This window comes from Filicampus tigris, chromosome 2 (genome assembly GCF_054856515.1).
Source record: "Filicampus tigris isolate MCC_2025a chromosome 2, RoL_Ftig_1.0, whole genome shotgun sequence".
Taxonomy (NCBI): Eukaryota; Metazoa; Chordata; class Actinopteri; order Syngnathiformes; family Syngnathidae; genus Filicampus; species Filicampus tigris.
The window spans coordinates 7,073,301-7,089,815 of record NC_141218.1 but is presented as its reverse complement, the minus strand read 5'-3'; the positions used below and the strand labels follow the sequence as shown (position 1 = coordinate 7,089,815).

The window sequence follows — 16,515 nt, the reverse complement described above, 5'->3', positions numbered from 1 at the left end:
CAGCGGTGACGAAGACGGAAGCATCAAGTGCCCTCGAGACCTGATTGGCCAAGGCGAAGGAGTTGTGAAGTTTTCGGTTTTGGATCTGCCAGCTAAGCTCCAGCTTGGCCATTTGATTTATTTTTACACTTAAACTCAACAAGGCAGATTAGACTGTTATAAAGGAGACACCTTTATTATTTTTTTTAAAGACCATTAAAAATAAATACTATACAGAATCCAATGTAGAAAATTTTGATACACTGTTTCTGTCTGAAAATGGTTAACAATTTATTTTTCATTTCAAAAAACAAAATAAAAAAACACCATACACCTCCAAACAAGATACCGCCAGGCAGGTTTTAAGAGTTTAAGGAGGCCGTGGAATCTCTGAACTGCAAGTTTGGTCCTAAAAGAACAGCAAACACCCCACCCACCCACCGGATACACATTTTTGTTGAGGTAGATCACACAAAGTGGCCACCATCTAAACAGAAAATGAATGCAACATTTGAAAAAAAATACACCAACTACAAAGTGGAGCAGGCAGTTGAGAGGAGGGGGCATTCTGAACTATAATACATAAAGGACCGGGGGGAGAAAAAAAAAAAAAAAGACCTAACCATGAACTGAACTCACCGTAAACATCCATATGGCAGCCGTCCTCCACTCAATGGCCAAAAAGGGCACAAATTAAGTTTGCTGCTAGAGCAACTCTAAAACAATAAAAAGCTTTCCACTTTTTGGGGGGGTTGCTCTAGATTATGAAACAGCAGTTAAGAGGCTCCAAACAGTTAAAGTTGATTTTACTGTACAGGTCTTTTTATTGAACATGCCCCGTTTAAGTTTAAGCCCCCAAAGAGCTGGATTCAAGTTAAGTACACTGGAGGTCGCCTTAACACTGTTTACATTTTTCTTTTCAGCATTCACGTCAAATGTTTCAAGAGGTGGCCTCATGGATGCTGCTGCTAAATGTTAGCATTGAGTCCTTGTTCGGGGATGCTGTCACAACAGCTGTGCTTTTTCGTGGAGGGAGGTGTGGGGGTTTTCCTGGTTAAAAAGTCATGTTGATGGAAATTAGCAAAAGAAAAAAAAAATGCTGGAATGTCCGCATTAAATTCAATTTCAGTGAGATTATGTGGCAAACAGTGTTAAGCGGGTCAAGTCAAAAACCGATTTGGGAGGCGGGGGAAGGAATCAAGGCTGCAAAGTCTTCCTTCGCCAGTTGGAAACGGTCAAGTTCATCAATTTGAATTTGTCACAAACAAAAAGTTGGGACTGTTTTCCTCGTTTCTTTTTAAAACTGGAGAGGTGGGGAGGAGGAACGAGGTCGGATGGATTTTGCTCGCTCTCATGTTTTTTTTCTTTTTTGTTTGTTTTGCTTTTAGAAAAGATCAGCCACATTCATTGGCATCTCCTCAATGGTGGTGTTGTAGAAGGTCTCGATGTCCCGCAGGATACGCTTGTCGTCGTGGGTCACCATGTTGATGGCGACTCCCTTTCTGCCAAAACGACCACCGCGGCCAATCCTGACCGAGGGGCAAAGGAAGGTGGTGAAGAAAGGCCGCGGTGAATCTTTTTTAAGGGTGAGGACAGCGCGACTTACCTGTGGATGTAGTTTTCCCTGTTGGTCGGCAGGTCGTAGTTGATGACGAGAGAGACCTGCTGCACGTCGATGCCGCGAGCCTGCAAGAGACGCACGCACGGGGTTAGTTGTCCCGCCGAAATATCGTTCATTATTCGTCACGTGAACGCCACGCGGGGAATGTGGTCTGCCAATTAGTTGTTGATCCGGGACAAGAGCCCAGCCACAGTGGAGGGCAGACAGCAATTTCTCTACCAAGGAACTTTCAGTCCTTCACCAACACCACAGTTGGGAGGAGAGGGAACCCTGGGCATGTTTTTTCCCCTCATGCCATTACTCAGCCGCTTGAGATTCTCAAATTTCCCAATAAATTTCACACCAATTTAACTAATATGGGTCCCCCCTAAATGCCAGAGCAAAGTTGCCTGAGAGAAAACTTTTTTTTAATTTTTTTTTTTAAAGAAAAGACTTGTTTTATCAGGATAAAAAGATGGAATCTCATGAAAGTCATCACAAACTAAAATCATAAGTAAACATTTAATGAGGAAAAAATTTAAATACAACTTTCTGCCTTCGATTATGAAAGACACTTCGGGTAAACTCACTGCATAGTCACAGTTCAGAACGTGTTTCAATTGAACACCGACCAATTAATTGAGGCACAGGGAATACAATACACGTGAGGCAACTATTTGGGGAGAGGCGCTGCAAATGGTTGACAACGCCCACTTTTACTTACGGTTGTGTCGGCAAAATGAAGACTAGGGAAATAACGATTCACTCAAGCATGATTCGATTTTGATTTTCAGTTCCAGATTTTTGATTCATTTTTTTTTTTTAAATCACTACGATGCTCATCGCTGTGCACTAGTGTGGTGCAGCCAAATACGCAATGATGTTTGGCGCCAGCATGTCAAGTAGGGCTGCCATAAACCATTATTTTGCTAGTCAACTAATCACCAGTAGTGCAGAGTTGCACTAATGCTAAGATATTACTTACAAAAAACAACAACTTTCATTTCAATTTTTTGGGCACCAATCCTTTTTTTTTTTTAATGTAGAGGAGAGTGAAATCAAATTGGAGAAGCACTGTGCTAAATAAAACTAAAGACTTGTATTAGTTTTTATTTAAGCTTGATCCAAAATATTTTCTTTTGCTTCTCTAATATGCATGATTTAATCTACACATTCAAAATGGGGGTATGCACCTGGAACGGAATTTTCTTTTTTTTATAGCAAATTCTAAATCAGTACATCCTAACATGTCGGTATGTTATGTCTTTCATTGGTAAGTGTTGCCATTAAGGGTTTGTGGAAAATAGGTCATGTTGTGTTTAACTTTGAGCGATGCAATTTCCGATTCTTGAACGCAACACGGGTGCGTAGACGCAACAATGTTCGCATACCACAACAGGATATGCCAAACAACTGTCCCAGTGTGAAAAAAGGAAAATCGGACATCGGCCACAATGTGCTTCCTTTTTAGATGCTCATTTATCACGGCATAGTTATGAAAGGGAGAAAGGGACGATTAAAATTAACTGTCGATGATTTTGATCATTGAATTTGTAATCTAATCTAGGCAGTTCTAGTGTCAAGTAATTTACCCAATGTGCGTATGCAGTTTGTTTACAGCAGAGACATGAGAGAGTGGCTGTGGTTGACATGGCGCTGTGAATCGATTTTTTTTTTTTACATCAACGCATATTTTAATAATCGATAAAAATCACTTTTCTAAAATAAATCGTTACATCCTAACGAAGACACATACCAGCAGGTCAGTAGTGATGAGGACTCGACTGGAGCCAGAACGGAACTCCCTCATGATCAAGTCGCGCTCTTTCTGGTCCATGTCACCGTGCTGCAACACAAACGACAACCAGAATGCCGTTACAACGCCGAGAGGTGGCACGAGCGAGTGGCCATAGAGGGCAAAGTGTTTGGAGGCGGAGGATGCATCACCATGGCTGAAACGGTGAAGTCCCTGGACTGCATCTTCTCGGTGAGCCAGTCCACTTTCCTCCGCGTGTTGATGAAGATGACGGCCTGGGTGATGGTCAGGGTCTCGTAAAGATCGCACAGCGTGTCCAGCTTCCACTCCTGGAATGGAGGCCTGGGGTCAGCCAGGAGCCTGATTCCCACTCCCTCAAGCAGCCCACACACAAACCTCTTTCTCCACATTGACGTAGAACTGGCGGATACCCTCAAGGGTTAGCTCCTCTCTTTTGACCAGGATGCGAATAGGGTCACGCATAAACTTTTTGGTCACCTCCAACACATCAGCCGGCATGGTGGCTGACAGTAGGACAACCTAAAGAATAAAAAAACAAAACAGCAGAAGCCTTTAATTGTCAGAAAAGCAACAGAAGTAGCGTGGTTCAGAAATCGAGCCCTGGGGAACTCTTGACCTGTGTGGTGCCGGGCAGTTTACGGAAGATCTCGTAGATCTGGTCCTTGAAGCCTCGGCTCAGCATCTCATCAGCCTCATCCAGCACAAACATTTTGATATATTTAGGTGCTTAAAAAAAAAAAAAAAAGGAAAAAAAGAAAAGCAAATACATTTAGTCCAATGTCTCGCCGTTGACATCAAGGCCTCATAGCGGCCATTAACCCATTAAGCCCAGGAGAGCATAACCACGTTTGTACCACTAGAGCCGGGAGCGCTGTTGCGTCTTTCTACCTTTCAAACCGGGGGAGCGGATACGTCACCGCCCTTTTTTAATCCAATTCTCTGTTTCTTAGCCAACTTAATGCATCAGAATATACACGTGATAGTGTCGCGAGACCGTGGAGTATGTCGAGGAATTTTTTAGAGCCGTAGGTGGGCTAATGGCGGACCCCGTCGATCACCGGGAGCTCTGATTAAAGTAATGGCAGTGATATATAGACGACGTGTGCAACCAGCGGAACCAGTCGAACGTGATATATGGTTTGTAGACAAGTACGATATTGACGTCTTTGTAAAAGAATAGAGGATGTAATTACCACTCGATTTTTTTTAATTAAAATAGTGCTTCTCTTGCACTGACACATTATTTTTACATCTTCGATTGAAACAGTAAATAATAAATTCTGCCTGTGTGAAAGCCACATGTCTAAGCTCTTTAATTCTTTTGGAACTATGTTTCTGTCTGCTACAGGGGCTGAGATATTAATCCATTTGTAAGTGTTGAATTTCTGGGAGAACTTCAGGTTTTCAAGGGTAATTCCTTAGGCGACCTTAGGTTTTGGGAAGCTGTTGAGAAAGGCGCTTTAGGCCTTAATGGGTTAACTAAGTGGGTTGACAAAGAACTGCAGTTTGATGTAAGCTGTATTCAGAAGTGTGAGTGTGATCACGTCTCGGGATCCCTGGCAAACTGCGAATTCCGGCCGGCAAAACGTCAGCCAGAGTCACAACGCACCAGGAGGCTTCCAGAGTCAGTTGACACGCATGGGTTTCATCACCATACAGCAAGTTGCTCATGTACTTCAACAGCTGACAAAGTACCATGGTTTTCTTAAGAGACAATGTTCGGGTGACAATTATGACGTTTATCGACAACTCATAGCAGTCAATTTTGTTTCAAGTGGATGACACTCCAATAAGAGAGACGCGAGACAGGATGGTAGGCCAATATTTACAAAATAATTTGAAATGCAGTACTTGTCTGTTGGGGAGAATCACAAATTTGCTCTTTGTAGACGCATTTGACAATTTGTAAAAAGACATTTGAGGAAATTTAAAAATACAAAATGAGATACAATTAACGAGGTGCTTTATGATACGAGTGGAACCTTTTTGTACAATTGTGCAGCCTTTGGACTGCAAGGCCTACTCACAGATGTTCTTGCGGCTCAACATGTCAAAGACACGACCGGGGGTGCCCACCACAATGTGGGGGGCCTCGGCCTGCAGCTTCTGGGACTCATTGCGGACGTTGGTCCCACCGATGCAAGCGTGGCATCCGGCGCCCATGTAGTCGCCTAGAGAAAGCACCACTTTCTGGATCTGATTCAAAGCACAAAATGGGGGATGACATTTTCACAACGGTGGCCAACTTGGGGACCCTGAATGTGTGACCAAACAAAAGACCTTACCTGTTGAGCCAGCTCCCTGGTGGGGGCCAAGACCAAAGCTTGAGTGCCTTTCAATGTCACATCAATCTGCTGGAGGATGGAAATTGCAAAGGTAGCAGTCTTTCCGGTGCCAGACTGGGCTTGGGCAATCACATCATAACCTGGAACACAGTAGGAGACAGAAGATTGTCATTTATTGTCCAACCCAAATGTTCCTATAAAACATTATGGGACACTGTCTAAAAACTCACCCTTGATACAAGGAAGAATAGCTCTCTGTTGGATGGCAGAAGGCTTCTCAAAACCATAGGCGTAAATTCCCCGGAGTAACTCCTCACGCAAGTTCATGTCATCAAAACTGTCCACGATATCGTTCCAGTTGCTCTGTAAGAACGGTGATTAAAAATGTCTCTGTTACCGGTCCAAAGTGATGTCTGAATGACCTGACGTTCGAATGGAAACTTACCTCAATGACGCCATCTGGCTCCATGCCTTCTGGGCCATTGTCTCTGTGGATGAACAACAACTTTTATTCCACCACGCTCCATTTCTTTATTTTTCAGAGTTTGTTGCTTTTCACTATTCATTAAAAGGAGCAAATCGAGGAAGGACATCGCACACGTCCATTTAAACAAGTCCGCCATTTTAGCTTTTCGCGTTCAAGATGGTGGCTCCGCTGTCGATAGGAGAGACATTCTACCAGACTCAACCGCGTCCTCGCTAAATTAGTTTAGTTAAGATACATTTCGCTCAATTCGCACAACTCGACCCCAGTAAGTCATGGTGGATCTCGAAGTGTGCGTCAAAAGAATAAGAAAAGCTAATTGTCTTTAGCATCACGGCGCTAACTTTTCTTTTGAGCAGCCCGCTCATCCTCGCTTTTTCGTACGGCTTCGGCATCACCACCGGTGTTGCAAAAAAACAAAACAGAAAAACAAAAAAAATAAACTATACTCCCACCCACATAAAATGAACAACGTGTAATTTAACCCCACGATCGGCGGAATGCGGCCTACTCTTCCGGCATTGTTACCACAGGCGTGTCCGCCACCAACATGTGCCACCCTCACCCAGCGATAAAACCGACAGACTTCCTTGTATCACATCAGGCTTCCGAGTCAACGGGCGATGAGGTACAAGTGGCAATTTCACACCGATATTCTGATTAAACTGGTCACAGCGCGACACTGATTGCGGATTATAAAGAGGTTCTTCCACGAGAGGCCTAAACTACCTCGACGTCCGCAAGCAGTCACATGCTACACCGCCCGGCGACATTAGCTCCAGCTAACGGCTAAGCGTTAGCGCAACACAAATTAAGTGCTAAATCCACTCGAGAACTGCTAGCCAGTCATAAAACCAGAAAATTACAAAATGAGACAAGCGAACGACGAGATGGTAAAAACCGGCACATTTCGTGAGAAAGATCCAGCTTTTTGATTTTAATTGTCCCCCACAAACTTAGAATCGTGCTGAGTTTAAAAAAGAATTTTCGCTCTATGTACAATACTGTACGAAAAATACATATAAATAACGAGAGACAGTTACGACAAAATCCAATCCAGTAAATTTGTTACTCGCTTGGTCACACAAACAGGCCTTACCTATCATCGTTGTTTGCCGACATTATTACAAAGAAAGAAAGTATGGCGAAATTTTCTTATATACGTCGACGACACAACCAAGCTTTCTCATTGCAACGAGTCGCCGTCATTTACAGGTAGTCCCGCCTACATCGAGTTGTGATTGGTCTAAATGCACGTCAACGATAAATGGGTGGGCCAGAAGCACCAGGAACGACGTCACTTCCGTTAAGTGAGGAATTAAAAGAATATTTAAACTTTCTCCTCCGAGCAAAGGATCGATATGTAGTTTTATTCTCGGAATTACGTAATTAATCATGTTTTAAGGTTATGTTTTTATTCAGGTGCAGGTTTGTAAGGTGTATTAGAGCACAGGTTGTCAGATTGTTAACATTTCAACGGGTCTGATCAGAACCACATTTTTTTTTTAGTTAACCAAAACATACATTATGGTACTTTTATTCATCTATAGTCTTGCTATTTACCAGTTATTCCACGCCTAAATGTACTTTCCAATTGGACTACCCGACATTTGTCTTTGCAACATTTTGTTGTTTGTCGGTTCCTATTTCTGTCTGGAAGTTTTTCTGTTTCTGTGTCAATAAGCTCTCTCTTCCCGGGCAGCAGACAACAACACTGCTACTACATTCATTGTTTCTATGTCCCATTCACCAATAGGAGGTACCTGTGCTTCCAGAAGCACCTGTACAGCTAACAACAACAGTTCTACATTGACCAGTGTTGAAAAACAACCTCTATGACCACTCTAGTCTCATGGTGTAACTTATGATTCAGCTTTGCTTGGGCCACACATGCGTCCATTCTCTCGTGCTTGTCCTCATTAGGGTTACGTTCCACCTCAAATGGTGCATCTCAGTGTTGAAAAAAATAAAAAACAGGATACATTGAACTGAAGTGCTTTGTCTATTTTTATAATTCTTTATGTATCCCAGCTAAAGCACGCATTCCAATGCCTTGTCCTTGGACGGGAAGTGATTTGTATTGATTTCCTTCCACTACAGAAACACACAAATATCCATAGGACACTTTTTTTTTTTTTTTTACTTTTTTTTTTTTATTTCTAGCAACCATTATGCATTGTAGAAGATATATAAAACAGTCAACTCAGTTGAATCACAACTTTTAGGGGGGGCAGCAGGGGCTAAAAGTATTTTGTTACAAAAAAAAAGGTTACGGAGGATAACTTGCTCAATGGAAAAAAAAAAATCTAGCCAATTTATTTGCCCCCCCCGAACAAAAATAAAGTACTCCTCCTGTATTAACATAAGCTGTCAAAGCATAGCAATATATTTTTCGACATGAACGAATGTATAAAAAAAAACAACCCAACAACAGATAAATGCAAAGTAAATTACCTCAATAAAAGGACACGTCACGTGGCGAAAAAAAAAAAAACTAAAAACACAAAATGTGTTGGAGACAGTTGCCGAGCTGTCAGCACAGGGCTGGGGAACCTTTTGAATAAATTCATACCTAAGAAAACGTAAGACAGAAGTTTGTTATATGCTAGGGCCACCAAACGTTTGCAGGTCTGACCACAAAATGGTTCCCCACCCCTGCTCTATCAATATAACTGGTATGAGGAGGAACCATTGGCCATTTTGTACACTCAGACATCATTTTAGCAAAGAAAGTGAGAACTTTTGGGGGGTTATCTACATGAGTAGCTTCCACTGCAGAATCCACAAGATGGTTGCGACGATCTATGATGAGGTGTTGGCTGAGAGTGTTCCGTCTTGGGCGCCCCTCACCTCCATCCATCTCTCTGTGGCTAGTGTGGTTTCGGTGGGGTTGGGGGTCACAGGGTAAGCTTACAGTGACACAGTTCTTTGTACATTTGTCTCCGCAGGCGAGGCATGTCCTGCTGACCGAAGCTGAATGGCTGCCCCAGGGCCAGACACTTGCAGTACTGTACAGTTGAGGCGGTGGAAAGAGAAAATGGACAAATTGTTAGTCCAACTTGGCCAACCTGCCTGACTCTGAACGCTAGGTGGCGCCGATGTTCCTTCAGCCTGACAATTACGACATTTACAGCAGTACCTTGACTTACGAGTTTCAGATATGCCGGGAAGTGAAAGAAAAAAGAAAAAAAAAAGAAAAGACGCAAAAATTAAGCTCATACGGTCAAGATACCACTGTATTATTTTTTTTTTATGTCAGTTTGAATCAAGGCAACTGACTCGTTTGTTGAAGCAGTTTCAACTTGAACCCAAAAGGCTTCTTCAGTTCAAAACGTTTGGCGTGATTTCTCCATACGAACAACCGTTTTGCATTCCGACCGGCCGTTCATCTTCCCGGCGGTAAGTGGCCGCTATTCTCTTGGAATGAGGCATCAGGACATTGCTGTGAGCAATCGGCAGCTTCTTTGGGTCCAGATTCAGGAGTTGATTTGCATCTCAAAAGGAAGAGACGTTCCTTTTGAGAGCAACAATTAAATGTTTGAAAGACGTCATTTACGTTGAACTCGAAACTTCCTAAAAAGGAGGAGGATTATGCAATCACCTATTGTCTGCTTACATCAAAGTCCTGACAAGTCACCTGCTGAATATTTGGGGGTACAGCCGTCATCGATGCACCCCTCGAATAGACGCCTCACTTTGTCCAATCAGAAAAAAAAACACACAATTCATTACAGACTTACCTGTAACACAAACGCCCCACAGTCGCTGTCATTGTTCTGCCGGCCCACCTTCTGAAACACATGCACCCCCCCACCGCAGTCTCAGTAACGTACAGCAGAGCGACTGAAGCGCCGCAAGAGCGAGTCGGTTCCAATATGAAAAACGATTGAGTGTCTCACCATTTTGAAAAAGCCTTTCCAGCCGGTCAAAAAGTCTTGCTGGTCTTTTTTGATGGCCTCAGCTTGCAGATACTTATAAATGTGCTGGGGGGAGGGAAAAAAAAAAAAAGCACACAGATTAGGGGTCAGGCAGCGTGACCGTTTCATGTGCAAAACGTGTACAATATTACGGTTCACAGTATAGAGTAGAGACTGCGGCGACTAATGTTCAGTGAGCAAAACGAAGTTATGGGCTTTTGTGCGCCACCTTGGGGCAGCGTCTGTTGAGGGTCCGCTGGGAGTCAAAGTAGGTGATGGCTTTCCGAGGGATGTCCACACTGACCAGCGACCAGTGAACCTCCAGGTGGATGGGGATCAACAGCAGATCCTTCTGGAAGATATCCACCTGGCAGAAAGGGAGCCATAAATGTTACATGACTCATGGTTTCGCAATTCTAACAGCGTTCGCTTACATTTTTCGTCCACCGTTTGACTCCTTCGTAGCCTTTTGTCCTCAGCTTGTCGTAGAAAAAGCTGTTGAAAAAGTGAACCTGAAGAGCGGACAGAAAACGGAGATCACCTTCTGACACATCGTGACGGAATCTTGCGGGAAACCTCAAAAGTTTGAATTGCTCGGTGCGCACCTTCTCTGGAACTGAGTCCATGACGAGGTCGCCATACATGTTCATTATCTGAACAAAACAAGCACAGAACAACAATTACAAACACGTGTCAAGACAAATCAACTATAAATGAGCAGATTTTGTTCAATAACTATCTTTTATCCCCTGCTAAAAGTGACTTCTTCTGTCGGCCTTTTTCACAGGATGCGACCTCCGAAGGCCACATTTTCGGCCGCAGGACGTCACCTCCGCCGCAAATCGACTGTACGTGGTTTGCAAATTTTAGAAAGACAATTCGCAAGCTGGGTCCTTCCGCGCCTTCAAAGGCTCCTCCTCATGTAGCCTCCATGGACCGCATAAGCCGAAGCGAATTTGGAAAGGCTTAAATTTGACACCACGTGCGGTCGAGTCACACAGGGAGTGACATCATGCAGCTGAAAATGCAGCCTTTGTAGGACCAATGCCTGTGAATTTGGAGACATCCTCTGTGTAGGATGTCTCTGTGTGTCATACTGCCCCCCGGTGGCCAAGGCATGTACATCAGAATGAGCAGAACAATGCCCATTGAAGTATCAATCAATCAATCAATCACATTTTATTTATATAGCACTTTTCATACATAAAAATGCAACTCAAAGTGCTTTAAAACATTCAAAGCAAAACATAGAATTATCTTCAATCAAAAGAAAAGATAAATTATTTAAAAGTACCTAGATTCTAGACAAAAAATAAGGCGAGGGCTACATTAGCAAATGATGCACTTTGCAATTTACATTCTATTAAATTATTATATAATAACATAATATAAATGATAATAATAATATAAATTATTTTTATTTTAAAAATAAATCTACTAAACTGTAGAGTGCTATTTCGCTCATTAAATAACATGAGAAAGACGGTTGGTGATTTTGGGGCACTTGAACAGATTTCCATTCATTTCAATAGGGAAATATGATCCGAGATGCAAATAGAATTAAATGCTTCAAGTCAAGGCAGCGCTAAATTGGGACTTCTTTGTCATGTTTAAAGTCGGTTGGATTCATCCTGTAAAATTTTCAGGTTAGGGTTAATTTGATCAATATTGGTAAATTTTAGGGTTAGGTTTAGCTGCATTAACATTTAAATATTCAGGTTTAGTTGTATTAAAGAAGAAGTCAACCCAAACATATTTTTTTCAAGAATATGTTCCCAGCAGGCCCACTAGTTGAAACACGGTATTCTGATTAATTTTGCGTTTGTGGAATATAAATTAAGCAGCAAAATGCACTCGTTTTAAGCCATGTCTGGGTGCGGCCATGTCTGGGTGCGGCCATTCTGTCTTCTGTCGATTGAAAATGACATCACAACGACCAATCACGGCTGAAATGGCCGCCCCCAGAGATGGCTAAAAACGAGTGGATTAACTCTTATTCCACAAACGCAATATTTATCAGACTTGTTTCAACTAGTGGGCTTGCATAGAACATATTCTTGAAAAAATATGTTTGGTTTGGGTTGTATGCCCCCCCTTTAATATTGTGACTTGCCACGTTAGGTGTAATTGTATTAATATAGCGCAATACTTTTAATGTTCACCATAATCTTGTCAAGGTAAATCATATTAATATTGGAGATTGTCATATTTAGTCTTTTTATAAACTGTCTGATTAAACTGATTAGTCATGTTAACGTTGTGAATTGTCACCTTGTATGAATTTTGTGACTTTATCAGGCCGAGGGTTTACCGCTTGTGGTCATACCTGGTCATTGAGCCAGTTCTGTCCATAGAGAGTGCCAAGGTCATCCATGGTAAGAACGTGACGTTTGTAGTTGACTCTGAAGGTTTTGGCCAGAGCTGATCCCGAGGAACGCTGGAAGGATTGTATCAAATGTTGGACCATGGTTTTCCTAAACAGCACCCAGGTAGCGAGAGAGAGAGAGAGAGAAAAACATCAACAACCTAAGAATACATGAGACAACAAACAACAAGCGCGGGGTGCGTCGAACCTGTGCAGCTGTGCAAAGTTCTCGCTGAAGATGTCCTGAAGCCTCTCCACGATGTCTTCGACGTGGATTGGGATCAAACTGCCGTATTTCTGCAGGGATTCTTCCAGAATATCTGGGCCGCGACAATAAAAGACGCCAGATTAATCAGACTGCGGGAGCAAAGTCGCTGTTGAGGCGGCCCGACTGCGCAAAAGGGCCAAGGGACGCCGACCTGTTACACAGCTGACGTGCTCCTCGGAAAGCGCCGGCTCTGCTCGTTTGTCCTCCACTTCCCGTCTGCCTCGGTCCCCGTGCCTGTCTGGAGAGCAGCCGCTCCTCTGTTTGTCTGCACAAAAGGAGATGACAAACATTTCCAGTTGTTCTTTGTGCAACTTCTGGGCGAATTTGCGCGAGTCTTGTTTCAACCGGTAAAACTGTCGGAGGCTTTAAAGTAGTCTTCTATTAACCACCGCAATGACTTATGCTAGTCTGATTTTAATTGTCGCAATGTTAAAAGGTGCAACAGCTGTGCAAATTTGCAGCAGGTCAGGTCAATTCAGCGGATTTCAGTGCCCGTACCGGCCTCTGTGAATCTCTCGCCGTCGCTGATATCGTCGTCGGCGTAAAGCGATGGGCGATAGCATTTTATCCTCCTCTGCTTGCTGTAACAATTGTATTTCTGTCCTTTCAAGCTCCAACGGAGGCTGAGGGAATACACCCGCTGGGCCCGCTGCCGCCAGCTCTTCCAGTGCTGGCTCAGCCGAGAGCCCAGGGCGCCGTGGAACCGCTGCTGGCGCCGGGAGTGCGCGCGCCGCTGAGTCCAGAATCTGTGGAGGTGGGGCTCCGATGTCTGCCGTCCCGTTCCAGCCTGGGGGAGCGCTGCCGCCGCCTCGTCCTCCTCCGTCCTCACGTCGTCATCCTTCTGTAACACTCCGAAGTTTGCGTGTTGGTAATGCTGGGTGGACTGGGGGGGAAAGTCTGCCATGTCCCACTCCACCACAGCCGCCTGCTCTTCATCCTCGTCTTCTTCTACTTCTTCTTCTTCCTCCTCCTCCTCGTCCTCCTCATTGTCCTCCCAGCAGCCGCCCTCAAACTCGTCGTCAGCGTCCTCTGCGTCGATGTGGCCCATCCCATCCTCTGCCGCCTCGTCCTCGCCGCTCCACACTCTTTCTTTTTGACCCAGGCGAAGGTGCATTGGGCTGGGGATGCTATGGTCGGAGACCGGGACAATGAGGTGGTCGCCAGGAATCCCACCTATCGGCAAACATAAGACACAACCAAATTAAAAAAAGAAAACAGCATGCTGTATGTTAGCATGTTTGATTAATTAGCATTTTCATTAGAGGCATGATGTAAAATTCTTATCAAAATACCTTAACACTAACGGTTGTTTCCTCACAACTTTTTTTTTGAACTTTTAAAAGAAAACACAGAACTCAAATGCGTAAAATACAATCCCAAACACCATCACTATCTAAGTTTGCATCAAAACAGCAACATTGCCTGAATGCATGATACATTGATTTTTCCAGGGTAATGACATCCCTTTGCAACAGATTAAAAAACGAGACACTTGTATATCTGCTACAAAGTGGCCATTGATGGGCCAGACCAGATCGTTCCGGCACCAGACCATTCAAAATGAGCATGTAAAAAATTACCCCCTCCAGTGTCTTCCTGGCCCACAGCAGTTAGACCCAGATCTCCCTGCCAGCGGTTCTGGGTCAGGCTACCCCCACTGTCTCGCATTATCCACGGACACCCCGCGACCTGCGCCAGCGCGCCACCTACACACAAAAACAAATCGGTAAAAACAGAAAGGCAAGGTAGAAAATTCAAAACAGCATTTACAGTCCTTTTTTATTGGTTGCAGAATGAGTTGATTTTTTAAAATATACTGCCTTTGTAATCAAGTACATTGCATGCATAATATATTCAGTGTATAATGCGTGGTGCCGAAAGTGTGACTACACTTTTTAGATTACCTTATTTGAGGAAGGAAGAATAGAACAAAAGTAGAAAGTAGAGAAGGTGGAAGGAAGTACAGATGGAATGCATTAAAAAAAGAAGGATGCAGGAAGAATAGAATGATAGATTGGGGGGTGATGGGAGGGATGGTGGAAGGAAGTAAAGGTATCAATGAAGGATGCACAGAGGGGAATTGGAAGAAAGGATGGAAAAAAAATAATATAATAAAAAAGGGGGGGAATGATAGGAGAATGGAGACTGTGCAAGAAGGATTTAGAAAGGTAGGAGGAAAGGAAAGAGAGAAGGGAGGATAGAATACTGAAGGAAGGAAGGAGAAAGATAGGGTGCAAAAAAAGGAGCATGAATAAAAGGTAAGAGGAGAGGAAGAAAGCATGAAAGGAAGAAATGATGGCAGGTGAGAGACTGGAAGGAAAAAAGGGAGGAAGGAAGGGAGGTTGAAGGAAGAATGGATGCCTGGAGAAAGGATGGAAAGATGAATAATAAGGAAGGGATGATGGATAGATGAAAGAAGAATGGAAGGAAGCAAGTAAGGACAGGTGAAGGGAGGGAAGTTGGATGAAGGAAAAAGATTCATGGAAAAAAATGATGGAGGGACAAATTGAGGGTGTAAGGAATGATAGAAAGGAAGGAAGTTGAAGGAAAGGATGAAGGAAGCGGTGACGGTGGATAATTATTGATTTAATCCTATAGAATTTAATCAAGTTGCTTGTTATGACAATAAACAGGTCATGACTATTCAAGTTGACAAAAAACATCAAATAGTTAATTATACAGTATTTAGGTGTACACAGGGCATTGATGTTTATGTGGAGTTAGGATTAAAATCTATTTTCCCCCTGGTACCAGAAAGCTTTGAGAAGCCCTAATGTTCACACATTTAGTCCGAAAAATTAAACCAACGTCTGTGCTCTAATTGGGATACAATAAAGGAACACTTAAGAATTCGTTAGCAGGCTAATGTTAGCCAAGAGAAGTTTCGATGGAAAACCAATCCATAAGGACCCAATAAAGCAACAGCGGTGGCATATTACGAAAAGACCACTGGGGGAAACCCCGTCTTATTACCGACGCCTACGTTCTTTTAAAAATTTTTTTGCCGGCGGGTTAGCCATGTTGTCGTTAGCTCACGAGCTACGTTAGCTGGTTAGCATATTTTTTTTTAAGTCGTAACGTCACATCACGTAACCTCCGTGAGGCATAGCTACGCGGCACAAGCGCACGCTTACCGTTTAGTCACCGATGTTGTGTAAAAGTGTGTCCGAAGGATGCTGAAGCGTGTCGAAAGTGCGTCTTTTTTGTGACAAAAAGCCCAGATGCTAAGTGTGATGCTAACACTTCATTGAATGAAGTCAGGTGTGGGGAGCTGTCGGGAGAATGGCGAGAGCCAGCTGTTGCCTCTTCGGCCGAAAAAAACTCAACGCGACTATTTAAATTCAGCAAACATACGAGGGAGGCGACTTTAGTGTCCGCATAACCCCAAACGGGAAGGTGCAATGTCTCATTTGGGTCCGAGAGCTAACAGATGAGAGCGGCTCTCGTCATCATGTCTCCAAAGCCGTCGCATAGCAAAAGCGTCACGCGGCCAGTTCCGAGAGGACTTGCCAACACAAAATCTACATTCCCCAAAATATCAAGACGAATAATTTAGCTTTTTCAAAAAATGCTATATTATTTTTAAATAAAACGAGCTGATTTTATATCAATTTGCTCAGCCTTTTTAATAACGTGTACTACTGTATAAATGTGACATACACAGGACAGCAAGAAGTCGCTGCAGGGGTCGGGCCAAAACCTCATGTCACAATTAGGTAATTTTCTTTTCCCACTAATGTGTGGGTGTGATTTTTACGAATTATTGAACAAATCTTAAGTGTTGAAAATGGCTTGTGCTCTTTGGTGAGGCAATATTAACGGTTGAACAAACGATTTTTG

The 16,515-nt window shown here is 43.3% G+C and overlaps 2 protein-coding genes and 1 non-coding gene across 3 annotated transcripts; all 3 read right to left on the bottom strand.

Moving 5' to 3' along the window:
* Window positions 1-245: 245 nt before the first annotated feature.
* eif4a1a (eukaryotic translation initiation factor 4A1A) lies at window positions 246-7,350 on the bottom strand. The gene is made up of 11 exons (XM_086012692.1): window positions 7,225-7,350; window positions 6,087-6,129; window positions 5,872-6,004; window positions 5,642-5,781; window positions 5,384-5,552; window positions 3,973-4,082; window positions 3,732-3,875; window positions 3,527-3,664; window positions 3,336-3,425; window positions 1,586-1,665; window positions 246-1,508 (listed from the first exon to the last, which is right to left on the bottom strand). The coding sequence occupies exons 1-11, from the start codon at window positions 7,245-7,247 to the stop codon at window positions 1,364-1,366; spliced, it is 1,215 nt and encodes a 404-aa protein (XP_085868818.1). The 5' UTR covers window positions 7,248-7,350; the 3' UTR covers window positions 246-1,363.
* On the bottom strand, window positions 4,874-5,014 carry LOC147151110 (small nucleolar RNA SNORD10). The gene has a single exon (XR_015085972.1). It is a non-coding gene; the product is annotated as a small nucleolar RNA SNORD10 (small nucleolar RNA).
* A 911-nt stretch (window positions 7,351-8,261) lies between the features above and the next one.
* On the bottom strand, window positions 8,262-16,179 carry senp3b (SUMO specific peptidase 3b). The gene is made up of 12 exons (XM_086012681.1): window positions 15,810-16,179; window positions 14,256-14,381; window positions 13,174-13,848; window positions 12,827-12,940; window positions 12,616-12,727; window positions 12,369-12,516; window positions 10,648-10,695; window positions 10,477-10,554; window positions 10,272-10,409; window positions 10,025-10,108; window positions 9,866-9,916; window positions 8,262-9,133 (listed from the first exon to the last, which is right to left on the bottom strand). Exons 2-12 carry the CDS (start codon window positions 14,341-14,343, stop codon window positions 9,023-9,025), a joined length of 1,647 nt encoding a protein of 548 aa, XP_085868807.1. The 5' UTR covers window positions 14,344-14,381; window positions 15,810-16,179; the 3' UTR covers window positions 8,262-9,022.
* Window positions 16,180-16,515: the final 336 nt, after the last annotated feature.

Excerpts from the sequence above, each read along its gene's own strand:
- eif4a1a (XM_086012692.1), bottom strand. The coding sequence starts at position 7,247 with ATGTCGGCAAACAACGATGATAG. Across the intron at positions 5,782-5,871 it reads TATTCTTCCTTGTATCAAGG|GTTATGATGTGATTGCCCAA; the intron begins GTGAGTTTTTAG and ends ACTGTGTTCCAG. Across the intron at positions 3,426-3,526 it reads ACTTCACCGTTTCAGCCATG|CACGGTGACATGGACCAGAA; the intron begins GTGATGCATCCT and ends TTTGTGTTGCAG.
- senp3b (XM_086012681.1), bottom strand. The coding sequence starts at position 14,343 with ATGCGAGACAGTGGGGGTAGCCTGACCCAGAACCGCTGGCAGGGAGAT. Across the intron at positions 10,410-10,476 it reads TCAAACGGTGGACGAAAAAT|GTGGATATCTTCCAGAAGGA; the intron begins GTAAGCGAACGC and ends CCTTTCTGCCAG. Across the intron at positions 9,134-9,865 it reads GTGGGGCGTTTGTGTTACAG|TACTGCAAGTGTCTGGCCCT; the intron begins GTAAGTCTGTAA and ends TCAACTGTACAG.